The 27,697-nt window shown below is 42.3% G+C and overlaps 2 protein-coding genes across 3 annotated transcripts in view; one reads left to right on the top strand and one right to left on the bottom strand.

Moving 5' to 3' along the window:
• The window catches only part of PPP2R5A (protein phosphatase 2 regulatory subunit B'alpha), a 43,603-nt gene extending 37,184 nt beyond the window's left edge, over positions 1 to 6,419 (top strand). Inside the window, exons 9-13 of the mRNA XM_082756753.1 lie at positions 781 to 831; positions 1,816 to 1,935; positions 2,023 to 2,150; positions 4,309 to 4,410; positions 5,178 to 6,419. Of these exons, the coding sequence (XP_082612879.1) occupies positions 781 to 831; positions 1,816 to 1,935; positions 2,023 to 2,150; positions 4,309 to 4,410; positions 5,178 to 5,310 (534 nt within the window). The 3' untranslated portion in view covers positions 5,311 to 6,419. The remainder of the gene's footprint in view (positions 1 to 780; positions 832 to 1,815; positions 1,936 to 2,022; positions 2,151 to 4,308; positions 4,411 to 5,177) is intronic.
• Positions 6,420 to 6,551: 132 nt separating this feature from the next.
• PACC1 (proton activated chloride channel 1) lies at positions 6,552 to 26,201 on the bottom strand. 2 transcript variants are annotated; one of them, XM_082756755.1, is made up of 8 exons: positions 26,112 to 26,201; positions 23,363 to 23,459; positions 21,535 to 21,744; positions 19,260 to 19,414; positions 17,558 to 17,700; positions 12,122 to 12,266; positions 9,656 to 9,760; positions 6,552 to 8,063 (listed from the first exon to the last, which is right to left on the bottom strand). In XM_082756755.1, the coding sequence occupies exons 1-8, from the start codon at positions 26,145 to 26,147 to the stop codon at positions 7,902 to 7,904; spliced, it is 1,053 nt and encodes a 350-aa protein (XP_082612881.1). In that variant the 5' UTR covers positions 26,148 to 26,201; the 3' UTR covers positions 6,552 to 7,901. The 2 variants fall into 2 exon arrangements, with proteins under 2 accessions (XP_082612881.1, XP_082612882.1); XM_082756756.1 differs by having other exon boundaries at positions 23,363 to 23,522; positions 26,112 to 26,193.
• Positions 26,202 to 27,697: the final 1,496 nt, after the last annotated feature.

The raw sequence follows: 27,697 nt of genomic DNA, 5'->3' as shown, positions 1-27,697 counted from the left end.
GGGGAATGTTTCTGCTTCCAAAACATGCAGTTACGGCTTTTTTTAGCCAGCATTACTTTTGTAATTTAGATGCCATGTCAGATGTTTGTTTCTAGGAAACAGGCCTCCAGTCTTTTTGTTTGTTGTTGTTTCCCTGTTTCCCTCCTCCTCCACCTTGCCCCTCTTAGGAGCTGTGCTTTCTAATTACGTTTCCTGAAGGTTTTTTTTCTAGTCTTACATGTGATAGTTTCCAGTGTAGATACTGGAAACTATTTTCTCTGTAAGTTCATATCATTTCGAGTTTCCACTCTGTCACACTTCAAATTAAAGAAGAAAAAAGGACGTGGTGGAGGACAGGGCTCCTCTGTATAACCCTGTTTCTGCAGTCAGTGTATGCTGCTTGCTCTTGAGCTTCAAAACCAAGACAGGTGCTCCTCAACACATGGATCAGGAGAAAAATATGCTGGGCTGTCTAGCTACAGGAGATTTAATTTCATTTTGTGATGCTTTGATGTTATCAACATGATATCGATTAATGTGAGGTGGGAGTGGAGTGGGAATGGATAATCAAAGACTTCTGTTAAGGTTTAAATTGTTCTGATAACCAAAGCAAGATAAATGTTTAAATAAGGCAACAAAGTATGTATTTTCAGTGGAATTACTTTTACCTGTATTCAGTTTTTATTGAACCTCTGGACAGGGAAAAGCAAAGTCATTTTATTTAGTTGTTTATTTTTAAATTATATCAGATATGTAATAGAAACTTGTTCTGGTTTTAACTTGTTTGTATTTTTCATATAGGTAATCAGAGGACTGCTCAAATTTTGGCCAAAAACTTGCAGTCAGAAAGAGGTTGGTTTTGTCTTGTACAAGCTTCTTGTCTGCTGTTACGTAAAACATAGCATGTCAGGTTCATACATCTTACCTCTGCTGTGCTTTTCAAGAGATCTTGCTGAAAACGTGCAGTTCTTGAAACTGAAGAGTGCTCATCTTTGCTGGACAGCTCTGCCATTTTTTAATGTCAGTTCTTACTATAGTGCTACTACGTTAAAAACTGTGTTAAAATTTGCATTCTTATCGAGATACTGTATAGAGAAAGAGATTTGATGGGTGAGAAGTGTGTTACTAGTTACACTGGTAGGCTGGGGGTTGTCATCTGCAACATGACCCAGACATAGACTTCTACTTGGTATCTCAGTTGCTCAGTTCTTTCTCCATAGTATGAAAATAACTTTAAATGGTCTTGGGAATTTTATTTTTTTTTATTGGTTGTCTTTCTTCTATGTAATTAAAATGGGTACAATCAGGAATTTGACTCATGGCACCAGATCTCACCCCAACAGCTCTTGACAAGTGGGGCTCTTTAACTCTGTTGCCCCTGTTTGAGTGGTATTGAATTTTTTATGCCCCCTGCCTAGTGTTCTGCAGGTTGTAATTTAAATCAGATATTAACTATTTACCACTACAGAAGCTACTCTGGAGATCTCAGGTAAATGTAACCTCTCTGGCAATTAGTGAAGAAATAAATTATTCTAGCATCTTTTTAACTGTAAAGAAAAAATATTCTGCAAAAGCAGCTCTGTTAAGTGTTCAGAGCAATTACACAAAAGAATAATTCCACAATGGGAGCTGTAACCAGGTAGCCAAACCTGCTGATTGACTTCTTTCACACAGCAAAAAAAAAAAAAAAAAAAAAGTGGATGTCTAATGCAATTGCAATCACGTACATTGTTCTTTGCAGGATTCATGACTAATGTCTGAGCTGCATGTTGTTTGTTTGCACTGGCGATGTAAAACATTCTCATGCTTCTTGATGTATTTCTTTTATACCAACAGGTGATGTTTTTAGGTGAAATTGAAGAAATCTTAGACGTAATAGAACCGACGCAATTCAAAAAAATAGAAGAGCCTTTATTTAAGCAAATATCCAAGTGTGTGTCAAGTTCACACTTCCAGGTAAAAAAAAAAAAAAAAAAAAAGGCATCAAAAATAACTTGTAGCAATCTATTTTGTGGTTTTTGACCCCTAACCCTTCTATTTCAGGTTGCAGAAAGAGCTTTGTACTTCTGGAATAACGAATATATTCTCAGTCTGATTGAGGAGAACATTGATAAAATTCTACCAATTATGTTTGGCAGTTTATACAAGATCTCCAAAGAACACTGGAATCCGTATGTAATCTTTAACTTCCTATAGTACTGTAAATATTTTTTTTTAGTCTATTGTTTCAAGTTTAGATCATAAGCTTGTAAATATGTCTGCATTTTGACTTAAATCAGATGAAATCAATGAGATTATGGGTGCTAAAATGGACACCCTTTTCAGCAATATTACACTTTCACTGCTCTGCACTGCTACGATGCAGAATTGGAATTTACTGAAAGCACAGGAGGCAACTGGACAATGGTCTTCATATTCTAATTACACTTGATCTTATGTGTTGGTTGAAAAGCAAATTAATATTACTTAGACTAAAACCACTTGCCAAGTGATGTCTTCTACAGTTGTACTGTGCTGTCCTTTACTACTTCAGATAAATTCTGTCAGTGACTGTGTCAGTAATTTTTGCTGCCAGACAAGATAAGAAAGGGCAAAGATTCTATCATAGAAAAGCAGTGCCGGCCACTGTAAAGGATGGTAGCAATAAGTTACTGCTTCGTTTTACATTTAATTCCACAAGTTGCTAGTATTTCTATTTCCTGTTAAAAAGAAACTGAATGACACTGAAATACTAAAATGCAAAGTTTGGCTGTGTCCAGCAACCTAAACTGAGCTGAGTCAAATTTGCAGAATGTAAAGCCTGTACAGGCAAAAGGCAAGGTAGGCAGGAGCCTTCTGTAACTTTGAAGCAAATCAGATACCCTATTTTATGTCCTCAGAGACTGTGAAGTTATTCTGAATTTATCTAGATGGCATGTCTCGTTGCAAATGTTTCAGCTGAGACTGAATATAAACTTTGGAGAACTAATTCTTGGAGCACTAATAATACTTCAGGCCTCTAATCTGAAGAGTGTTCTTTCCCTAGCCATGGCCAGAAGTTGCTCTTTACTTCAGGAAGGACCTGAAAGACACCAGATAACTATCCCTTGAGGACCAGGATGTTTGGGGTAGAAAGTATAACTCTTAATTGGCTTCAGAGTGTAAAGAAACATACTTTTATCTATCAGCTGTCCACCATGGCCTTAACTACTCACTTAAAATCAAGCTTTTCCTCTCAGAAAACAAATGATCTAAATAAGCTTTTGTCTTTAAACCACGTGAATGCCAATGTTCAAAAAAGTGCGTAGACAGAGTAAATGTATTGTGCATTTTGAATGAGCATAGCGCCTCTGATGAATAGTAGAGAGGCTTCCTAGTGCCACAATGGACAGAGTGTACTGAAAAGGCAAACCTGGTCCTTTGGTTACTTCCTTAGATTTTTCTTTCACTCGTTTTTCAAAGTGATGACTGCATGGCACCCCTGCTCTACAGCCTTAAAATCAATACTGCTGTGTGAAGGTGAACTGCTAGGGAGGGGAAAGAGGGGGAAGACAGCTTATGTGTTTTTTTTAAGTGTTAAGTTTGAAGATAGGCACCTTCTTAATGTTCAATTTCATTGCAATTTCTGCATTGCTGTGCATAATTATTAAGAGTAGGCTTAAAGGAGATGAACATTACACTTACCTAAGATAAATTATTGAAATAAGAATACCTTCACAAAAAGAGGCAGAAGAAAGAACGATAGCTAAAGTGGAAATACTGACAGCCACATAAGACACAGCCAGTATTGTTCAAGCTGTTCAGTTTCTTGAAGATGCCATGGTATCTGAAACAACGATGTGATCTTCTTATGACACTTCTATGCAGCAGAGCTGTCTGCTGCCCTTAAGTGTTCTGGTACAGCTTCTAGCTGCTGTATTAGACTGTGCAGCTGTGGTTCCTCCCCTGCATTCTTTTGCCCAAACTTAAACCTATTAGGCAGGAGTTTCATTTTTCTAGACTCTCATATTTTATTACTTAAGTATTACAAAACTGTTGTTAGAATTCAGTTTGTTAAACACATAACATAACTCCATGGCTTTATAGTATAGCCACTGTACCAATAATTATAGCTTCTATGATTATACGAGTTGAGAATTTAAAGTTAAATAGCATTTCAAAAAAAAGAATTTGGATATGCATTTGGTTAATTTACAGAGGAAATTATAGTAATTTTGTTTCAAAAACTGATCAACCTTACAGTAGCATCTTAAATACAAAGTTCAGAGTCCAAAAAGGAAACTGAACGCTGTTTTACTGAAGCTTATTTTGTGTTGAGTAATTCTAATGGTTGTACTTCTTCCGTTCCAGAACTATTGTGGCACTGGTATATAACGTGCTGAAAACCCTGATGGAAATGAATGGCAAGCTTTTTGATGATCTTACGAACTCATACAAAGCAGAAAGGCAAAGGTACTGATTATTTTGTCCAAATGTGTGTTATGAATACATACCTAACGTGTACCAGCTGACAAGCAGAACTTAACGGTAGTGGCGGCTGTGGGGTGCTGTAGTGGAAGTGCTGGCTGAATATTGCTCCTGGCTGTCACTTGATTAAGAAGCACCCACCGTGCAGGTGTGTGGTAGCACCATGGCCGGTGCTGAAGCCCCAGGGTGCTCGGCACAGGAATGCCCCTGGCGTCACTCCTGCCTGGCAGGGAGTGCTCCGTCTCGGGTGGGGGAACCGGGCTCAGCTGCTTCTGCAGGGGGCTGCGCTGTCTGGAGAAAACGCTGCTGGATAAATGCTTCATAGCTCAGCCAAAGCCTGCCCTATCCTACTAACCTACTAACGTGTACTGTTGGAGCAGGGTGGACGTGGTCCTAGGCTGGCTGAAAGCACATGCTAAGGCTCCATTCAACAGTTGTGCTTCCACCACCCCAAAACGCTCTGTTCCTTGCTTCTTTGCACACGATAAAGAACTTAGAACTGTAGTCATCTGTGTAAAACCATCCTACAGCAGTTGTCTGAGTTGGAGCAAAGTTACTGTTTTACCACTAACCTTTACTAATTTGTACGTTCACTTTTTAATAGAGCAAACCTATTTTGCCTCAAAATAGCTTTGGGGTAGAACTTACAATACAAATTACTAGATGTAGAAGAACACGGTTGCTTTAGGTACCTGCATCTCCACATTGCACTTAAAACACATCTGAAATTGATACTTCGCTCTTTCCTACAGAGAGAAAAAGAAAGAATTGGAACGTGAAGAGTTGTGGAGAAAGCTAGAGGAGTTAAAGCTTAAGAAGGCTATGGCAGAAAAGCAGAACAGCACTCACAATGTGCTAAACACACACAGTACAAGTGCCAAATAAAAGAAATGACAACCTCTTCTCGGCAGATATACTTTTTGTACCCTTTTGAAATATCTAAGAATTTGCAAAATAAACCTCATCAGTATATAAACAGCCAGCTTTTTCTCTGGCGCAGTGTAAATGAAAAGATTTGAATTTAAATACAGCAGTTACGTGATGTCATTACCACAGCATATTGTAAATTTGTCTAATTATTGATATACTGTCACTTCCAGCGTTTCATAGACCTGAATTATCATCCTTAATGAGTGAAATAATTACGGGAGTGGTGAGAATTATGACTTGAATTTTTGATTGTGTTGCACATAGGTGGTATAGTTTGCTATGTACATTTTTTTCCTTGTTTTATATGTGCTTTTCACATCGCTGCATACTTTGGTTAAGAATATAGAAAAGGCTTCTAGTTGTGCTGTATTTTCTCAAATAAAACCAAGGTACGTTACCAGTAACGTGAAAAACGCAGTATGTGCCCCTTACAGCCTTGAAAGGAACTCACGTGGTGCTGTTCTTGAATTTGTGATTGAATTCAGATTTAGATTTACGTGCAAGTTCACATTAGCATGAGGCAAAGTAGGAAAAGAAAAAAAGTCAGCTTGATCAGGTCAGGATGGTTCGTGCATCTGCCTGCCACTTGGTGAGTGCCTCTACCCCCTTCTCACTGCCTGGTGGTCCTGGGCCTACTCTAAGATTTCCTCCTGCTATAGCTGAGGATGGAGCTTCCTTTAGAGAGCCCATCAATGATGCTCCTGGTCAGCCCAAGGACTCCCTGCAGAGTCGTGTCATTCTAGAGACTATCTCGGACACCTCTGCATTAGTTTTAGCACCTTGTGGACTGAAGAGTGAGACCAAAATTGAGATTTATTTTTTTTTAGTGCAGCAGGAAGGCTGTCAGTAACTAGTTCCTTGTTTTATTTAAAGAAAATGCAGTCTGCTTTTTAAAGGTGGAAAGTTAACTATAGAAGTCTTGTCTGTTTTACTTGATCAAGTATTTTTCACATCTTTTATCAGAGTACCATTCCAATCTCTTAAATTGCAGTTGTGTGGAAAACTTTTGTAATGAAAGATCTTTGGGGAATTGAGCAGCATTCAATAAAGTCTTTATGTTTGTATTTAGTGCTGTAATCACATCTTTGTGCTTATAAAGACCAGGAGAATTAGAACGGCTTTCACAAATAATTTCACTTGAACTGCACTACACTTGTCACTTAATGAAAAGCCACGAGTTATTTAGACAAAACTGTTAAACCCCAGTGACCCCTGCTTCTAACTTTAGTGAGTAGGGCAGAGGGGTTTGGTCTGCTCTGTTAAGCCCATGGGGCCTGAAGAAGATGCGAGAGCAGGAACTGCAAGTGCCTCCCTCCTCCCCTCACCTGGCTGGACAGAGGAGAACCTGTACACTGCATGCAGCCAGTACTGCTGCTTTTCTAAATTTCTTGATTTTGCTCTAGAAATCACCTGGAAGTAGTACATTTTGTCCCAAAACACTTCCTTAAAATCTCAAGTACAAAGAACTGGGGGGTGCTCTTGCCATACTTACTGCTTTATTAGCACTCTCTGTTAGTGGAGGATGGAAGAAGCAGAAGTTAACTCGGCATGCTCCCTTCCTCGCAGCAAACCCTTCCGAGCAAACACGCAGTAGTGCACTGCTGCCTTGTAGACTGCACAATTCTTAGTGAGGCATCTGGACTTGTAAGGGACTTACTTATAAGGAAGAAAAAGACTACACACCACACAGCACAGTTAGTTAGTGCACATTCTCTGTATAATAGAGAATCTCATTTAAATGCCAAGCTGATGAAAGACTTTTTTAATTCCTCAGGAAATAAGGAAGGGAAATAGTCTTGAGAATTAGATTTTGAAATTTGTCATCAGCTCAGATGCCCAGCTATGCTCAAGTTTACTTCGAGTTAGACTGATAAATTTTTGTTTTTTACTTACACGTTTTGCCTTAATACTCCCATTTAGATTAGCTCCTGTGAAACTCTAGCTGCAAGCTGAGAGCTGGCAGTTTCAAGAGAAGGTACACAACAGCTTAATTGAACGTGTTGGTCTGTTTTAATATTAAAGTCAATACACTTTAAATCAAAAGTGACATGTAATAGAATTCCAGTGTATTTTAAGACACACTTTGGAGAGGGGAGGCCAGACCGTTTTTTTTGCATGGTCTTTCCCTTCCACTTAACAGTCAAAGAAGTAACTGCATTCTGGTAGCAGATGCAGGTCACAGCTCATGCAGAAGTTAAATAGCTTCCTGTTCTGAGAAGCATTCAAAACTGTCTTTTTTTTTTAATATAAAGAATTTAACTGCTACAGCATATTAGTGAATTTTCTCCTCTCTCCCCACTCCCCTCATACATTGAGGTAAGCTTGTTAAATTTGGAATAGGAAAGCATGAGTTTGTTAGCCCTGTCTAGAGTTAGCTCTGTTCTGAAGTTCAAACGTCAGTTCGCTAGGCTGTTACTCCAGCAGCTGTGTTTTTCCTGAAGAAAACATACCTGGTTTACATCTTTAACTGCTGTCTCGCTGAATGAAGTTCATTCCAGTTATTTTCTGTCCCTTCTGCTGTGAATAGTTAAAAGGCAGTCTTGGTCTCAGCTTATGTGGTTCATTGCTTGACTTCTCCTCTTCAGATGTCTCTTTCGGATTTTGATCATCCACTTAACACTTAACTTAGCAAAGTCTGCTGCCTTAAACAGAGCCAAAAAGATGCCACAGAGAAGAGCAATCATGTTCCAAGGATTTGCTGTGATTATCTGAAACAGATTAAAAATATTATTCCCCTCCTCTGCCTTGATATACATGTATATTATACCTATGCATTAACAAACAATTTTCTTCTTCTAACAGCAGCGTTTTGTGGCCCATGCCTTCACGCTGCACAGCAGGCCTGGACTTAGCGCCTTTGCCACACATCTGCCTTGCTCTACGATTTTTCCAATTCCTTCTGTGAGGAAGGAAACGCACAGATCCCAGGAGATGCCTGTACTAGCTGCTAAATTCCTTTTAGACTATTTCAGTATGGTAAATTGTTTAAAATGTAGGAGATAATTATTAAACTGCTAATTTAACCATAAGGATTACATTTACTACGTTATTTAAAGATTTACAAAAACAAACAGTCCCATGAAAGACAATCTTCCAAAAGATAAAGCTAAAAGAAGCAACTGCTGGAAAGCTTTAAGAAGACAGTGTTGTAAAGCCAAACTAGGTTTTGACAGCGGCAAGCGTTTCTGTAGAATTGCAGCAAGTATTTTATGTTTCTATTTTTAACTATATTTGGTTCAAAAGTAGTTAAGCTTATTTATAGTTTGCAATTCTCCTTGCGCCCCTAGGCACAATGATGGCTTCTAGGATCTCGAGATGAAGTGAGGGGATCTAGGCTGAGGCAGCAATAAAGTAACAGCTTTCAGATCCGCCATGGGGTCTGCAGCACTGGTGACGGTCAGCACAAGTGCGGTGTCACTAGGTCACCAGCCAAGCCAGAGGGCCCTAAAACAGGCTTCCCCTACTTGTAAATCACAGTGGCTTTGGGCAAGAAAAGAGGAATTTGAGAGATTTTGTTCATGACAGACCAGGTTGTCAAGCTGGGCCATTTTAAATGCCAAATTTTAAACAGATTGACTTCGCACATTTTGCTGTTCCGTATTTTTCTAGGGAAGGCAAATAAATCTTTTTCCCCTGTGCTCCCCTGGAGCACCAGATCCATCTCACATGCTTAAGCACATATACCTGCAGGGATCCACACACCTTCTAAGCACTCCAGTGACTGACAGTGATCTTGTCTGGCACATGGCACACCTCTGGCTGCAGTACACTGAGCTGAATTTTGAGGTTTTGTTTTGTTTTTTTAAATGCAGTACCAAGTTCTGTTCAGATAAGGGCCAAAAATTAGACCACTTTGGTTTTTATTATTATTATAAATTTTGGTTTTATTAGTCTGATTTATGTCTAGTCTTCTTGTGTGTCGATTAATAGGAAGAGTCATTAAATCAATTTACCCAGGCACACTTACTTATTTAAGCAAAATGTTCAGACTTGACCTGAAGCTACAATTTGCAGGGGCCAGGTTTCTTAGCTACGTGCACCTTTAGCTGCAAGAATAATGCTGAGTGTCACTAAGACAAGGCAAGGCTGCAGACAGTCTTGAGCCCCACTTAATAATTATTGCTGATTTAAAATAAAATAAACAAACAAACACCCCAGACTGAAATTTAAAGAGTAACTCTGCTCTTCCTCTGGTACCTCACTCCAAGTAGAAACTCAGAGGCATACATATACACACACACACACACACCATGAGCACATACAGCCTGACAATTCAAGAAGGTGCTAGAAGGTTACTTACATCCTGCACAGTCTGTATAAAAGGATCTTTCCATTCAAAGACGACAAAAAACAGCTGGTCACTTCTCGGTTTAGTCCTCTGGTCAATATAGTTAACCACACTAGTCTGGGAGAGGGGGGAAAAAAAGGTGAAAAAGGTGCAGGTTACTTTCTGTAGTAGTGTAATCCAGTCTTCTGTGCAACAGAAAAGGCTAGAAGGTGAAAACAAAGTCTTTCTTCACACATACCTTACAGGTACTCCTTTCTGTCCCCACATGCTCACAGCCCATATTCTCTTTAAAAATCAAAATGATTAAACAGATGCACAGTTAACTTCATATACCCAGGCAAGGACAAGCCAGATTTGTTCCAGTTGCAGGAAGGCAATAGGAGGTTTGGTGTAATTCAAGGAAGAGCAAGAGATGCCAGATCAAAGCCTTCATCTAGAGCGTTGCTGCCCAAGCAGCTTACTGAAAGCACTTTGTTCCAGGATCAAGAACAGTCCCATTAAAGACAGCCTATCCAGTCTCAAGATAACTGCAGCTGAGCTTTGGAAATGCCATTATACATCACTCTTCAAAAGCAAAGAATTTCCCCTTCCAGGTGTGGGGAGCTCATTTACAAAATTCATTTACTTGGGGTAATATGGCCTTTGGAAAGTTCCCATGAATGAAGGTTACGTTACTGTTATTTGCCAGAGAACTACACAATGGTGGCAGGAATAATCTTTTTTGGAGGATCAGTTGTAGCACAAGCTAGATACCAGCAGTTGCAGAATGAAAATGGATGGGGAAAAAAAAAGCCTACGTATTAATGACTAAAACCATACCTCCAGTGCTGCCCTTTAACTGAGTTACCACTTGAAACCATCACTGACTGGCACATGTCTCCCTCTTTGAATGTTACTTCAGTCCAGGAGTGTAACAGGAACGGTAGAGATGAAAACTGATTCAGCGGACACTGCATGGGGAATGACCTACCACAAAAACCTCCCACCTCTCTACCACGGCTTACTTTCTTTACGCATACCTTCAGATTTCTGCCAGACTCCTCCCTCCCATGAAGGCACCCTGTGCCTGGCCAGATTTTAGGCTGTGAACACACAGCAGCACCGTACGTGTCCGTTCTGAGCATATGGGAGCTTTACCACCTCTCGTTACCTTACACTTCTACAGCCCGTGTAATTATTGCAGCGTGCGACCACCCCAGCCATACTCACTCAAGAAAACTGCACAACAGGAAACAACCAGCTCACACAGCTGCCTACAAGCAGTGGGAAGAGCAGAAAAGACCAGGTAATGGTCTTCTCTAGGTAAGTACCAAAGGGCAAATGAAACAGAGCTGTAGGTGATGAAGGACAGACAGCCCGCTGCTGCCAGTGCTTACATGACATCAGCCGACCGCTGCATCCCTTCCTTCAAGCCCAGGCCTTCACTGCATGACTGGGGGATTCTTCTGCTGCCCTCCCCCAGTGGAACCAGAGGGTACCCAGCTCTCAGTCACACCTCTGCTCTTCCCCCAACCCTTTGCCACATAAGCGCTCTTTTCAAGTGGACCACAGACTAAGGGAAAGCGTAGTAGTGTGCCTGGAAGATGCACTATCTTAAAAGGACTGCTCTGAAAATTCTCTTTTCTCATCACCAATGAGCTTCTTCCTCTCCCACCAACACCGGGAGCAACCTAACAGGCTCAGGACACAGTTATTCTCCTGTCTGTAAGCGGTAACAGAGCAGAAATGAAAGTCAAACTTACTTCATCTCTAGCTAAATTTGCACCTTCCACTTGTATATTTTCTAGCTTTAAATGATGGAAGAAGTTGAGATACTCCACATTTCTAAGGATACTCAACAGATAAAAATACCAAATTCAAACAAAAAGCAGATGTGAGAGTGCTATAAAGGTACTTAGCTTATGTTACCTCTTCATCCTACTATCAGACCCTGTGGTAATCTAAGCAGTACCTCTTTCCATTACTGTTACTTAGATAATTCCTTTGAAAATCCCTACCTCGAACTAAGGCAGCTCTGTTAGTTTTTCCGTATCAGTCTCTTCAGACCCATACCTCAAACTACAGGTGTCACCAATGACACAGGCAGGGCCTGGAGTTTCTCACCTCTCTGCTAAGAGATGTTTTTCCTGCAGTGTCACCATATCAGTAGCAGAGCACACCACAACATTAACGCTTTGACAGAGCCTCTCCACGTTGAGAAGGAACACAAGTAACTGCACAGCCAGTTCAGCTTCCAAAACCACCCAGTGGCAAGTGGTGTAACGAATGCCATTAAGCAAAAGCCAGCCTCCTGATGCTTCACTTCAAAACAGACAACCCCTTCCTCCAGCTCACATTGCTAAGTGCTCCAAGAGGTAGTTTTGTTAGCCAATTATCATTAAAAACATGCAACGTTTTGACAGCCCCCAACCTTTAAAGCAACTAACAGGTCCTAAAAAAAATAAAATCATATCTTTGGGAAGTTAATATTATCTTTACCTCTTGTTTGAATTCAACAGTCTCACTACCATCTTCTTCCTTTGTTTTCACCAAGGACATCTTGACCCAAGTTCGAAAGCCTCCGGAAAACTTCCAGCTGGAGTACGAACTTTCACAGTCCTTCATGAATTCTGCTTTTTCTGGGCTAAAGGAAAAAAGACCATTACTTTACTGACCAAACTCTGAGCAGTGTCTGGGCACTGAAGGCAGTGAAACGTCAGGCCTACACTTCAAAGCACGTTCAAAATGCCCTTTATATTTAGATAGGCTAAAATCAAGCCTATCTAAAACATTGCTAGTAGTAATGTTTTAGCACTTGCACTCTTGTTCTTAACTGCAGAAGACCCACCTGGTGCCCTGCTGTCCCAGTACTGCCTCCCCGTGCAGATCTGCTGCTTTAGGGGAGCTGTGACTTAATGCTGTGACTTGCAGCCATTTTAAGCCTCCCCATGCCCCTCACACAGCAAGTAATAAAGAGGTAACTCCAGTGCCTGTCTGGTGTCTGCTAAACGCACAGGACATGGTGAATTCACCTCTCCGTTAACTTTGAGCTCCTCAGCACTGTGATTTTAGCCACATTCACGTCACCTCCACGAAATAAGCCTGTCCCTGCAGCTGCCTTTCAACAAGGTTTCGCTTGAAACGAGCGGGTGAACCACTGCGATGAGTCACGAAGCAGTGAAGCGCAGACTGCTGATTTTTACTAAAGATAGATTTCATGTTACAAAGCCATGCCAGGGTATGCTGGTCCTTAAGGCAAGGGAGAAGGAAAGGGTTTTTCCCTCCGAACAAACAAATCTTCCTAGGTGAAGGCAAAGAGCATACTTTCGTTCACATGGCAGAGGGAGTGAGTGGCTGGGCCTGCTGGGAGATGAAGCCTTTTTGGTCTTCCAGGAGAAAGATGCAAAGAAGTAAAGAAGACAAGGAGAGCTGAAGAACAGGCCAATTGGGAAGACTGGCCCTACACCAGCACTGGCTGGATTTGCAATTTGCCTTTTTCCTTAGTCTTCAGAATTAGGGCTCCTTTTCTAGTTTAACTAAAAGGGGAGATTCAGATGAGATGTTAGGAGGAAATTCTTCACTCAGAGGCTGGTGAGGCACTGGAAGAGGTTGCCCCGAGAAGCTGTGGATGCCCCATGCCTGGAGGCGTTCAGTCAGGCTGGAGGGGCCCTGGACAACTTGATCTAGCGGGTGGCATCCAGTGGGTTGGAACTGGATGGTCTTTAAGGTCCCTTCCAACCCAAGCCATTCTGTGATTCTGTGGTATCTTCATCTATCTGTACCATTAGCTGTTTGCTCAGTTGTCCCAACAGGATGGCAGCACACTTCTCCAGCCCCCACTGGGAAGATTTGGGCAAAGCATCACAGCAAAGTCCAACGCCTGACTGCTCCTTGCCATACGAACCACTGACGTAGGGAGACCTACCCTGGCAATTATTTCTTCCCCTTTTGGTGTACGGGTACAGCAGCAGCCGATGGGACAGTCAGGAAGAACACGGTGCTTTGCCACACGGAGGAACATAATTAGCACCCTGCCAGCCAGTCACACGCCTCATGCATGACTCAACGCAGCATCCCAGCGCAGCTTTCCAAACCAACATGGAAAATTGAAGCAGGAATCTATGACATGGAGCTGAGCACTACAGCCACAACGCGCTCGGTAAGCAGGCAGCAGTACAGTATTTTGCCTGTGACAGTAATTGTGGGCTTGAAAAAGAAACATTAGACTCTTAGGAGGAGCAATCTGAGACGGCATCTCCTTGCGTGCGCCCATAACCCAGGCCACTGCCAAAGAGATGGGGGGGGAGAACAAAAAAAAAGGGGAGGGAAAGGACAGAGCAGAGACACGGAAGCTTTGCACAAATAATAGCAGAGGGCAAGCAATGTCTGCGAGTTCCCCTGTGCTCAGGGAACTGGAAACTCTCTGACAGCCATGGGATGTAATAAAGGGTCAGATGCGGTACCGAAAGTCTCGACCCTTCTGTGTTGTTATTTATTTCTCTGCACGCAGCAATCCAGACCAAAGAAGTAAAGATGAAGCTCTGTTTGGACACAGAAATAATCTCTGACCTGTTCAGACTGGTATTCATCATCTCACATGACCAGAAGTTATTTTACATGCTAAGCTAACAATAGTTTTGACTATTGACTATATGTTCAGAGGATTTTCTTCTTAAACCCATGTATTACACTAATGATAGTTGAGGAAAGGAACTTGTATTTTTAGCTACACTTTTTGGGTAATTTGCAAGGGTTTCATTATTTCCTTCCCTCCAATTAATATGGCACAGCAACTGCCACTGTCTTAGGAAAACAAAAAAAAAAAAGAAGAAAAATACAAAAGAAAAAACACAGTGGCAGTACCCTTCCAGCTCAGTCCAACAATAGCATATAGTGCAGCAGTGCTCTGCGAGGGCCAGAACAAAACCAGCAAGCACTGCCAGCTTCATGCGGTCTGTTGATCCAACTTTAACACGAGAGCTGCAGAGAATAAAACCCTTGACAGAGACAACTGGACCCTGAGTCCTTACCACTTGCTATGCCTCAGGAAAATCCTTAGAGATACAAGAACCCAGATGCCATTTTTATTATTGCTTATGATATGATTACTGTTCACTGATGCGATTATTGTTATTTAAAGCAAAAGCGAGCTGCACAGAATTGTGCCTGCAAAGAAGCTGTGCCGTCGATACAGCTGGACCACCCTCACCAATTTCAAAGGCGTTCAGACTGATTTAAGATGATGGAATACCTACAGACATACCTTACAGCAGTCTGCCTATCCATTCCGTCCTAAGCTCTTTGCAGCCATTGCAAATAAAACTGTAAAGGTAATCGTGATAGCTGATGAGTTTTAGCACATAGCTCAGGATCTTTAACAGCACTTTACATGAGTTGCTGGGCACGGTGCTAAGAGCACGCTCTTGTAACCCCTAAGTGAGACACTTTGTCAGGAAAAGTAGTTACCAGCAGTGAGCGTTTGAAGCCCTTAGAGGCTATATGGAAGGACAAAATTACACTGTCGATGCACAACAGTTTCTAAGGATATCAGTCGAGACCTTCCAGCAGCTAAATTCAGCAGCAGCTGACAAGCCGGAAGCCATTTCTGCTTCCTCTCCTGCTGGAAGCCGGACAGAACAATGCCACATCCAAACACACCCCACACATGCATGGCATTTCACGTGCTCAGGAGAAAACGCAGGTTTTCAGCCTGCCCCAAGCCAGTCTGGTTGGTGCCCTGGGATGCCAGGAGAGCACTGCACAATCCCAAATGAGATAAGGCATGCAGTTTGTGCTGAGCTTTGGAGGATGCTGCAAAAGAGGCAGTACCAAAGCATCGTGCACACACTGGTTCTCTGTACTTTACCCAGACATGCAGATCATGTCCCACCACATTTATAGATCTTTGCCAATTTTCCCATTACTTGCATTACTTCCAAACCAGCCTCACCTCACGTTCCTGTCTGCCACAAACAGGCACAAAGGATGCATATCCCCAACCAGACAACATTTCCTGCCTTTTGCATTGCTCCAAGCATGCCCCAGCCTCAGCCTTCATGCCCCAGCCTCGGTTCTGCTGCCTTCCAACAGGGACAAAGCAGCTTCTTTAGGAACAGCATGTCAGTTCCCCCTCTCTTCAGGGACTGAATCTGCCATCTAACCTGTCTGACCTGGGAAACCTGGAGGCAGGAGCTTGCAACCCCAGCTTCTCCAGGCAGCTTACAGATGATTCTTAATTATTCACCTACCGTGGCACAAACACAGCCTTCCAGCTAGAACCTTGGCAATATTGCTTACTGTTGTTTTGCACACCCAACGTACCTTTGCACAACGCGTGGCAGAAGCATTTCAGACAGCAGCATGCAGACCTCCATGCAGGGAGAGACTTTACATACTGCCAGCCTCAATGGGACACGCATGTTTTAGTTTGGAAGCAAACAGCTCTTCAAAATGGCTTACCAGCAAATTGGTACAATTAGCAGAGAAATTGTGCTTCCAAGACTCGAGCAAAGGTAGGCCAATTTGCGTCTTGGTAAGTTTGCTCATTGTGCAAAAAGACAGCGACCAGATGCAATGCAACCACACCTTCTGATCTCTCCTCCACTGGGGATGCTCTCAGACAGCTCATGTTTTGAGGCACAGACCCAGCTGTGCACTTCAGTGGATTCGGTCGCACTGTAGCTACCGCTAACTGCGGCATGAGCCACAACAACTGAGAAAAATCCAATGCACAAGGAACAAACAGCACCTTCTCTATCACTGCTCTCCGTTGGTGTTTTCTCATACTGAAATATAAAATACCCAGAACGCTAGGGGTGTCTGAGGTGCCTTTGTACAGTTACAGGAAGTACTTGATAACCTAAGCTTAATGCCTGTCTCCTTCACTGAAGTAAACACTTTGTAAAAAGCGAATTCAGACAACTGGTCTTTGGCCACCCACAGATACTGTGACTGAACACTTTCAGTCTGCTCCATCTGAAAAACACCAGCATGATCATGCCCAAGCCTCCAAAAATGCTTTGCTGCAATAAAGTGTTACTTCTCTTCCCCTCCACCTTAATTCACTCTGCACATGCCCTTTATCCACTCTCCCTTTTTCACTTTGCATCCAGCCATTACCAAAGTAAGGCTTTCTATTAGGTCTCACTGTGACTAATGCCTCTTGACTAGCTTTTAATCTGGATCACAGAGAGAAGAACAGAACTTGAATTTAAATTAAAAGCAAAAATTAAGCAATTTAAGTATGGAGTTTATTCTTACAAGCAAGGAAAAAAAATGGGTCTTTCAAGAAAGTTCAAGACAGGATTAAATCCATTCCTGTTAAAATTAGCGAAAGGTTGATCAGCCACTCTAGTGGCATTGCTATCAAATCAAAACAAAGTACTTTTAAAACCCCCATCTACTAAATTACATCATCCTTTAGAATCTTAAATAAAACTAGCAGTACAAACACTTATGGTTAACCTTACAATGAAATCAACGAAATAAATCGTTCTAGGAATCTGATCTTTCTAGTAACTGCTTAGAAAAAAAAAAAGGAGGTACAGAAACATTTGTGTTCTTAATGCCCTTCATTATCACACTGCCAAGTACAACCCACCTCCTGATCACCCACAACAGAGGACAGCAGCAAGACAGTGAAAACTTCAAAATGTCTAGAAAGTGCAGCAGGAAATGGCTGAAGCACAGCTGAAGGGCACTTCCTGTCACTGCGTGTATCCTCAATTCATTTTCTAAAAGGTGAGATTAGTAATCTAAGACATGAAAGTCCAACAGAAATAGTCCAAAATTCTTTTTTTTTTTTCTTTTTTCCTTTTAATAAAAAGAATCGTCATAAAAGCCTCTCTAACTTTCCACCCAAAATACCTTCCTTGCAGTAGTATTGCTGTGGATGCAAGTTCACTGCTGTTACAGGTTCATCATCCCTTTACATACCTGTTGATGAACTCTTGGAAAGAAGAAAACAGAAGGTAGTCAATGGCACTAAAATCTTGGTCCGTTTCATTTAAATGAAACTGCAAAAATACCAGTTCCTTTTTCTTCACATCACGAGGGCCTTGAACAACCAAAGCATACTTCTATAAGCAGACAGAGAGACAGTGAGTAGGAGAGGAATCCTCGTTTCCCATTCTTGAATTTGCTGTCTGTCACTAATACTTTACATAAATCTAATACACATCGAGATTTTCCTGGCCTCTAATAAGTGCACACCTATTAAAATACCCCCAATTAATGTCTGCCTTGGTATTAACAAATTCCTCTTTTTGGTTGTAAAAATGAAGTCTCTAAACCAAGATTTAGTGTTTTGCTAAGAAATCTGCTCTAGTTCCATCCCAATCGTTTGGGTTCATGTGGAATTACCAGTCAAGGCTCTGCAGCCTGCATTCTGCAGACAATCAAAAGAGTTTTAGGCATTACAGTCCAGGAACCTTCAGCTCTTGACATGAAACAAGTTAATTTGGATTCTGATGTGGAGAACATCAGGCCTGTCCTTGAGAAAGGAACAGTTTCATAGCCCCAAGCACCTTAAGCAAGCTGCTGAGGAGGAATGAGGGGAAGAAAAAAATTTAAAAAAAAAGCTAGCTGCCAGGCAGAATACAACTTAAATAGTGCAAGAATTACGCTGGACAGCAAGCTGTTGCTTGCAAAATGACTCCACCCATTTGAACATGGCTCTATGTGGTTCAGAGGTCTGCCTCAGTGCCTCTGCATTCAGTCATAGGACTAGAGCCTTTGGGATCTACAAGCTCCTAAACGAACCTACCACACAACATAAAAGGCAGGTTCTTAGTTTGTTAAAACATGCAAAAATAACGTGATACTGGCAGAAATTAAATATTAAGACTTAAAGGACTGTTTTCAGATATACTAAGGAGCTGCTTCCCAGAAGAAAATGGTGACTGGAAAAACGCAAGACATGAAGATAGATAGGGGAAAAATAAGCTGACCAAAGAGGTAACTAAATTGTTTGTTCGTGTTTAGTTTCCTTAGAAAGGGCCTGAGCAATAACTTTAGATGAGATACAAATGATCATATTTAATGGTTTATTTTCTGAACATTTACCTGTACAGAGGCCAGATTCCCTGCGTTTTTAAGAGGAATTTAAGACAGATGTATCAACATATCTTATTGGCACGCAGCACTTCAATACAATGAAATGCTTTGGTGCCCAATCAAGAATTTTCCAAGTGTGACAAAAATAGTATTTAACTCCTAGCAAACACACAAAAAGACAGAAGTTATCCTGCTTCAAATGACATAACTGCTATTGCTTTCAATCAATCTTAGATTCACGTTATCAAGTTTGCTTGCCAATTCATTCAGGAGAGGAATTAAGGGGGAGTTTCATTGTGAAAAGACTCCTGTTCCATTCAGGCTTTCATGTTGCACACAGCCACATGACAACTGATCATTCCTAACATATATACACACTGACTGGGGTCTTTTACATTTCTGAAAACAACAGGATAGGTGGCTTGGAAAAAAAAAAAAAAAAAAAAAAAAACAGAAAAACAAACAAGCCAACCCTTCCCCTGAAGAAGTATATTTTGCAGCACTCCAGAAATATTTTTACTTTCAAATACCATTATGAACAGAAAACCCCCACTGAGTAAGTTTTACTCTATGATATTATTACCATCGTTTGATTAGTAAAAGGATCTGTGTAGTTGATTCTCCAAGTGGAGCACTCAATTTTTCCTTGCTGACCTGGATTTACCAGAGGTGGAATGTGATCATAGTAATGATGCTTGCAGCTAAGCAGCTGAGCCTTGCCTGGGTAGAAGGCAATACCTGTTTCGGGAGAAAAAAACAAAAAAACATTGAGAAGAGTTGACTTCTTTCTTATGTTCATAGATTTTCATTCTGGGATTTAATCCCCCAGGATACTGAGCTATCTTGCCAAGATCCAGCAAAACAATCAAATTAAACCATGTGCTCGACTATTTTCCTGTAGCAGGACAACAGTGCCAGCCACATCAGGACAGAAGCCCTGCAATGTGTTGCAGAAAATCCAAGTTCCAGTTCAGTAACCACAACTAAAAGTTCACAGAAGTGACTAAGTTTCCTTAGTCCTCCCACAAGCCGGCAGCTAATGAATGAGTTCCTCTGGCCCCAAATAAGAAGAATGTGTAAAGTAAGCTAGGAGACCACTGAAGTCAAATGGGACACAAAGTGCTTCAACATGTACGTGTTTCCAGATGCTGTCATTTAACACGTCGTATTTTCACTGGAAAAAGCACATGTACTATACATGAGAGATTAAAGGTCACTGTCTGATCTCATAAAAGCAAAAAGATGCTCTTCAGAACATCTAGCATTTTCTGTTCACAAAATATGTCATGATAAAAATCAAAGCCATAAAACAAGTACTAACTGTAGCAATCGCTTGTTATTTTTATTGCTAGGTAGGCAGGCTACTTCTTCACCTTTATGGAAATTCATTCACATGTATATACCATAAGTCTGTGGTTTCACAGCAAGAGCAAGCATTAAAAAATCTCAGTCACCTCAGCTGTAGAAAGCTAGCAAAATATAAGACCCAAAACCAAAAATCCTATTATGCCACATTTAGTATTGGAAACAAACTTGCCTGAAGATAATCTAGACGAACTACCAAAAAAGTGTAATTTATTAGATGCGATTAACTCACACAGCTGAGATGGCCTGTCCACCAAAATGCAAGACGTCAAAGTAGTCAGAATACATCAGTCTAAAACTGCTCTCTTTCTTTCTTCAGTGCTCCATGCTTGGAACTTGACATCTCATCTAACCTTAACAGAGCAACGAAGCAAAGGGCTACATTAATTTATGTTCTCTGACCTGGCAGGAATCCCCTGCCAGTACTTCTGGATTTATAAGTATGTTGCTCTGTTTCTTTCAACAACATTTTCTTTCTGTTGCTGAATAAAAAGCTCACATGCAGATGAGAGAAAAGGGAAAAACAAGAAAGAAAAAACACCTGCTTAATTTACTGTCAGAGCTATACAGATCAAATTCAGAGACCTACTAACACAGCTGAGCCTAACTAACCATACAGAAAAAAAAAAAATACAGGAATACAGCAACATGAAACACTCACCTTTCAACCACAAGTACTGGAACAGTGATTTGCAAAATGTGGCAAGACATTAAAGCAGACGTGTTATTTTTAAATAGGAAAGTGACATACATGGAGCTTCCAATGCTGTTTGAGCGGCACTTGCTGCCACAGCTCTATGTATGAATGGTTACTGGATAATTTAACAAAAATAATAATTCTATTTAATAATTCACTATTCAAAAAAGGTTTCTGCACAGTAATCCCTCCTGCAAACTGCAATACAGTTTTCTGGTGCCATATCACATTTCTATGCCACCATTTCTCCGCAGCCACATCACATTGTCGTTGCCTTGTGATGTAATATGGCACTGTACATAGTGTACAGCAGTAGGAAGTGGCACTGTGAGTTTTTTTTGTGGTTTGTCTGGAGAATCCACCTTCTCAAGTGTCAACAGCACTTCACTGTCCAGTGCAGGATCTGTACCATGATCTCACTCCTATGTGCTACCCTGCTTGAATGATACTGTTTTGGGAGCATTTCATGAGGAATTATCTTTGTTCCTCAAAAGAGGGCTCATTCTAGAGTGTGCAAACGTTTCCTGTCTTTCAAATGTTGCAGCACACTCCACAGCTGCTGTCATTCATGTTACTGGCAGGAACCCCCACAGATCTGTCCTATAATGTTCATAATTCCATGCAAAGTCAACACAACACAGAATAATTAAAAAAAAAAAAAAAAAAGGCAAGTAAAAGATCTGGGTCAAAGCATTATATGAACTCCGGGCCCTGGAGAATCGACACTGAAAACACAGAACAGTGCAAGATCAATGTGAACAACAACTCTACCCCTTCAGTTTGTTACCAGACTTACCAGGTGCATCGTACAAGGACACTTCTTTGTAAGAGACAGACATCACGGGGTGCTTGAGCTTCTCCCTGAAGTCACTGATGGTTTGGTAGACAAGGAATACAGCTACAGCCATGAGTAGCAGATAAATAAACAGGAGAATTACTGAAAAAACATTCTTTAGGCAGGTCTTGCTGAAACGCAAGGAAGGGGCACTGGTACCCAGTTCACTATCTGGAACCAAACAGAATATGAATTAGGACTTTAAAACACAGATTTGGGGGCTGAATTTATGTAGTGTTGATTTAAAGATCAACCACTTGAGAGGAAAGTAAAAGAAAATCATCTTGATTTAAAAAACACAACTATTGCTGTTTTTAATGATCAATAAGACAGCTGCTTCCTTCTCCTGCATGAGGCACAGTCTTTGGATGATTGTGCCTTTTTTTTTCTCCACGCATTGAATTTGGCATTCACTTAAGGACATGGCAGGAAACAAAGTTTATTTTCAAGAATGCCAATCCAGAAATAAAGTTCGAAGTTCATAAGAAACAATTAACGGCCAGTCTTTTCTCCTGGAAAATACAACTTATTCCCCTCCACCTTCCAATCTGAGCTGACTCTGACCACGTTTAACGTGTGTGTCAGCAGAGAGATTTTAATATTCTAATAATGCAAATAGCTGCGTAAGAGCATTATGTCTCCACCATAATAGCAGTGATTGTGCATTTGTTACCCTCTCATATCTGGGGTCTAATTTATAACTCCTTGTGCATACTGCAGAAAGTTTCACAAAAGAAGGCTTCTTCCAACTATATCTAGAAAAAGGCAGACCTGATCCCTTCCTCCTTGCCTCTAAAGATCCTCACACTAGTCTCACCTGTGCACACAGAACTACACAAATGTTTTTTCTCCCCAATACTCCTTACAAGTATTGTCAGAAGAAATGGAGAGTGCAAGGTAAAGGTTTAGGCACTCGAGTTACATGTCACATTTAGATTGCAGCAATATATGGCTTAACACATAAAACAAGCATTAAAACCCAACATATTGGAGATAAATAGGCATATTTTATACTGACTTTTCTGTGGTGTGTAATTTAATGAGTCAGGCCCTCTCAGGCTATGCCACACTGCCCTTCAATTATAATAGCACGGTTTGGTATTTGGTCCTTACCACAGCAAACACTAGCCTTATTGTAGCTCCTGCTGAGCACATAACCTCATATAAATGTCCGTGGCCACGCACGTGTCCTGAAGTTCATTGCCAGGAGATGTCAGCCAAGAAAATTAAGACACTGATATGCATAAAATTGCACTACTAACATAACAACAACAAAAAAAGCTATCTTAAACAGCTGCAAAATATTTAGGGGATACTCAGTTCTTGTTGGCTTAGCTTACCACCCAAATCTGGGCTGCAATAAGCCCATTTAACACTGCTCCACACTCTCAAAAAGCAGGTCCAAACAGTCTAACTAAAATCTGTTTTGAAGCCTGTGCTTGGTTCTGCATCTTGCTCACGTAAATCTGGCACAGACTTTGTTTGCAATCCACTGCCATCACAAACACTGCAACTCAGGAAAGATACAGCCAGCACAAACAGCAGATGACATACTGAGCTATCTCAGCAGCAGGTGTGACAAATCTTCCTTGACTGAGCACATTTCATGACAAAGAAATATTCTCATCCCAATCCCCAGAAAAGCTCCTTAGCTTTCCAGCTATACTTATTCCTCAAAGTAAGTCACCTAGTGCTTTGTTTGCTCTCAAAGTGCAATTAAAAAGAAGCTCACACAAAAGCAGCTTATCAGTCACTTTAAATTGGTAGGTTTTCGGTCAATAGTTCTCACCTGGTAAAATAACCGAGCTGGCATCTTCGTGAACTCCCATCTCTCCTCCTCTCTCCTCTGCTGGGTTTTCAGATACTCGCTCCACATCTTCACTCAGCTGTGTAGTTAAAACAGTGGTTCAATTTCCAAACATGCTCTCAACTCGCAATTGCTGGAATTTCTATGGTACAAATAAGAGAGGCTCCAACTAACCAGGCACACAAAAACATGCCCCCAGTCCAAGAGCACCCAGAACCCGTGCCGCTTTGCACAATTCAAGAGTCACATTTGCACAGCCCTATACCTGAAAATTACATGACTTGCACACTGCAAAAGAGAAAGATGGCATATTACATGTAACCTACTTCTAGCCTGCTCCTTAAAGAATAGCATCACTTCTTTCAAGATCCAAGTAATTGTTCCCCCAGCAGCTTCAGCTCACACCAAACCCCCAATTAGGGCAATGCCTTCTGAAATAAGCAGGAACTCTGTTCTGTCACTCAAGAACATATCTTCAGGTATAAACAAACCACAACACAAACCAGCAAACAGACCATTACCACTTCTTAATAAACGTGCGTAAAAAGTAAATTGCATTTGGACAGGTACTAGGGCAAATAACTCAAACGCAGTCCCAGCCACGTAGGTAGGTGGGTCATTAAAGCGCTACAAGCACCCCCAACATTTCTGGTACTTACTTGAGCTCACTATAAATATTACTCGGTATTAGTGGTTATGCAACTAATTAGCCTCCCAGTGTTTCTAAATCAGCAGCAGTGACCAGATGTTTTCTTGTTTTGCTGTTCAGAGCTCTGGGCCCAAACTGCCAGGACACCTCCACCAAAGTCAGAAGCTTGTCACATCAGATAGGCATCACATGAGATCACGAACCACTGGACTATTTTTCCTCCCCCGTGTGTTAAACATATCTACTGTATGTCTCCCAAGCTTCTTTTATGCCAGGGAACAACACACAAATTTCAGCACGGTGAGCTGGGGCCTAAGCTTGCAGCCTATCATGTGTTGCATGGGAACTGTCCGAGCTGAACACTCGGTATCAAATAGCTAATTAGGTAAGGGAGAGGAGCTTTGGTCCTATTTTAAGGGAATCGGGTGCACGGTTCATGCAGTAGCCACGTTGAATACTGTTAAACTTTACTCCCCCAACTTACTTAACAGTAACACGCATGCATCCATAATGAAGTATTTTCCTTTCAAGCAACTCTAATTAGGCATCAAAATTATCATCATTACACAAATCATCATTAGCATTTATTAGGAAAGAGTCCACTCATTTCACATCTCGGAAGACTGACGTAAAGCCTCCATCACCTCCTGACGTACTTCTGTATTCGTTCCCACCATCCACAGCAAGTTGAAAGCAGTAACCCGGTTGTTTTTGAATGCTCTGCACATAAATAAAGTATGATTTCCCATGGTGTGAGGCAAGGAGCACACAGGTAAATAACAGGCTACACGCTCGGCTCATTTGCTGGAGACTTATGGGGGTACAACTGAAGATACTTGTTTCAATTTCCTTCATAAAATAAACGAAATTTAGGATGGCCTTAATTTAACTTCTGTAGGGCCACATCAGTTCTGTTTGTTTACCTGAACCCCAAACAAGCTATTCGGACACAGGAAGAATATTCACTGGGCCTTTTGCACCAGTTTTGCTAAATCAGCTAAAAAGCCAGTTCCAATCACACTCGTGCCAATTCCTCACAGCGGGGCTGACCCAAACAGCTGCCACAAGCTGCTGGGGCGCTGCAGTTTCGCAGCTGACCCCCACACCTCCTGGTTGGGCTCCCAGGTACAGACACCTCCTCGGCTGAGGTGGTGCAGAGGGTAGGTGAACTCTATTTTTGGCAGCAAGAAGGTATCGACATGAGTTTAAACGAGAACGCAATTTGCAACACTTATTGTCTTCTCAAGGGGCTCTACAGTGCTTCTAACACATAGGAAAAGAAAAAGTCAGAAAAACGTAATCTCTTAGCATTCCTAAGAAACAAACAGGAAAACAATACATGACCACATCTTATCTCTACCAGGCAGGCAGCCCCACGCGCCCTTCACACATACCAAAGGACAGATGGTCAAAAGCAGGGAGCGCTCACGTTGCCTCGGCTGTGCTGAGCTGAGCCACGAGACCAAGCCCCCAAAAAACAGTAATTTCACTGCAAATCCCAAGCACCTGCCCTGACAAGACGTGAAGGCAGGCGAGCGCACCCACCGAGGCCACTGCGAGCCCGCGCTGCTCACGGTGCATCAGGGCATCACGCCGACACCGCACCGCTGTGCCAGCTGATCCTGGCTCCTCCAGAAACCAGCCACAATCCCCAGAGCACAGCACCCAGCAGCAGGGAAGCTGCCACACGCTCACACCCACAGGCCAGCTCTGCCCACGTGCTTTCGATAAGGAGGCGAAGCGCGGTGATAACGCGAAGGAACAGGGACGCGCAGGGCGGCTGAGGCTGCCGGAGGACACGGAGATAGGGCAGGACAGCGAGAGCAGGAAGGGCACGGAACAACCTCGCTCGGCGAGCCTCAGGGCTCCCCAGGCAGCGCTCCCCTTTCTCACACAGGCTTTTTCACACCAGCCAATTTCATCCCGAGAACCACGGGGTAAAGCCTCCCCAGCGGGCACAGCCCTCAGCCAGGAGGAGAGCTCCTCTCTGCAACTCTATGGCCGGTCCGCCGCCCCCACCCCGCCGCCAAAACCCCACGCAGAGCCCCCCCCAGCAGCCAGCACCCCGAACCCATTCCCTACCTCCTGGTAGGACCCGGCCACCTCCGCCCTCGGCATCGCCCCGGCACGGCCCGGCCCAGCCCGGCCCGGCAGGGACACGCAGGCGCCGGGTCCCCCCCCGCCGGCCGCTGCCCGCCCCGCCGCGGGCTGCCGGGAGCTGTAGTCCGGGGCGCCCGGCTGAGGGGAGCTGGACCAGTACCTGCACTGCCTGTGGGGCCGGGTTTGGGAATCTCGGCCCCATTCTCGGGCTCTGAGTAACGTGACGTTGGCCCGTGTGGCGTGGGGGTTCCCCTCACACGCATAAGCGGTTCTTTGTGAGGGTTGTAAGGACATTTCCCTCCGGGGTAATTGCATCAGTGTGCTCCTTAGTGATGGAGCAACTGTTTATTTTATTTTATTTTATTTTATTTTATTTTATTTTATTTTATTTTATTTTATTTTATTTTATTTTATTTTATTTTACCTTATTTTATTTTACCTTATTTTATTTTACCTTATTTTATTTTACCTTATTTTATTTTACCTTATTTTATTTTACCTTATTTTATTTTATTTTACCTTATTTTACCTTACTTTACCTTATTTTACCTTACCTTATTTTACCTTATTTTACTTTATTACCTCAGACACCTCACAACACAAGCTGTCCGAGACAAGGACAACCCAACTTAAAACAGTTTTGCCCACTCCCCCTGAGAGACATTTGCTCCCTTGGGGCTGCTAGCCATGCACCGAAGCAAGGGCCCAGCCTGGCACAGCAGCACCGACGATGGGGTGCTCCAGGAAGATAAAAGACCAAAAAAAAACCAAAAACCAAAAACCAAAAAACAAAAAACAAAAAACACACCATCAAATAACCTCATTAGACCTGACTCATGAGCCATCTGTACACAATTACCTATTTTTCTCCCCCAGCGTGTAATTGGTGACATTTCATAATCAAGAAAAAGCACGCAAAACATTTCTTGCACTGAGACGTAACACTGCAGTAAGTTGCTGCTGACCATTTCCCCGTGCCTAGGACCCGAAACCAGTACATTAATAACCAAGAACTGAAGTCCCTTGACGACAGCATTCCTAATGCATGGTCTCTCCTTTCTGAAATGATACTTTAGGTCTCGTTACTCATTTTGCACGTGGCTGTGGCTCAAAGGCAGGCTCTAGCTCACCCCCAAATCCCTAACACTTCTGACAGATGTTGGCTGCTATTCAGTGCTTGCTGCCCTCCCCAGGGAGACACTAATAACTAATTATTTCAGAATAATAGGTAAGTGTATAATGTGACTTGAACCAAACTGACAAATTAGTCTTCTGCATATTTCCAGCAGCATGGCTCTCTGCTGGAAGCCATGCAGGATGTTTGCAGGCCGAGTAACCAGGCAAATGCCAGAGCTCTTTCCAGTGTCTTGCTTGTGCATAACAGGAGCGCTCAGGAGCTGTTCTGTCCCAGCCCTTAATAAAGGTCTCTTTTCTGCTTGACATTTCCTGTCTGTCTTGTGGCGTGTGGAGGCAGCAGATGGAAGTGATGCACAGACAGGGTGGGAAGCCCAGCTATTTCTGGGGCAGAATAGGCAAACTTCACTGCCTGAGGAGAGTCACAGAAACAA

The sequence above is a fragment of the Aythya marila genome (genome assembly GCF_965140915.1).
Source record: "Aythya marila genome assembly, chromosome: 3".
Classification (NCBI taxonomy): domain Eukaryota; kingdom Metazoa; phylum Chordata; class Aves; order Anseriformes; family Anatidae; genus Aythya; species Aythya marila.
The sequence above is the reverse complement of the archived record's forward strand: the minus strand, read 5'-3'. Positions and strand labels throughout refer to the sequence as shown.

Excerpts from the sequence above, each read along its gene's own strand:
- PACC1 (XM_082756755.1), bottom strand. The coding sequence starts at position 26,147 with ATGCCGAGGGCGGAGGTGGCCGGGTCCTACCAGGAG. Across the intron at positions 23,460-26,111 it reads TGGCCGGGTCCTACCAGGAG|CTGAGTGAAGATGTGGAGCG; the intron begins GTAGGGAATGGG and ends TTAACTACACAG. Across the intron at positions 21,745-23,362 it reads CAGCTCGGTTATTTTACCAG|ATAGTGAACTGGGTACCAGT; the intron begins GTGAGAACTATT and ends GTTTGGTTCCAG.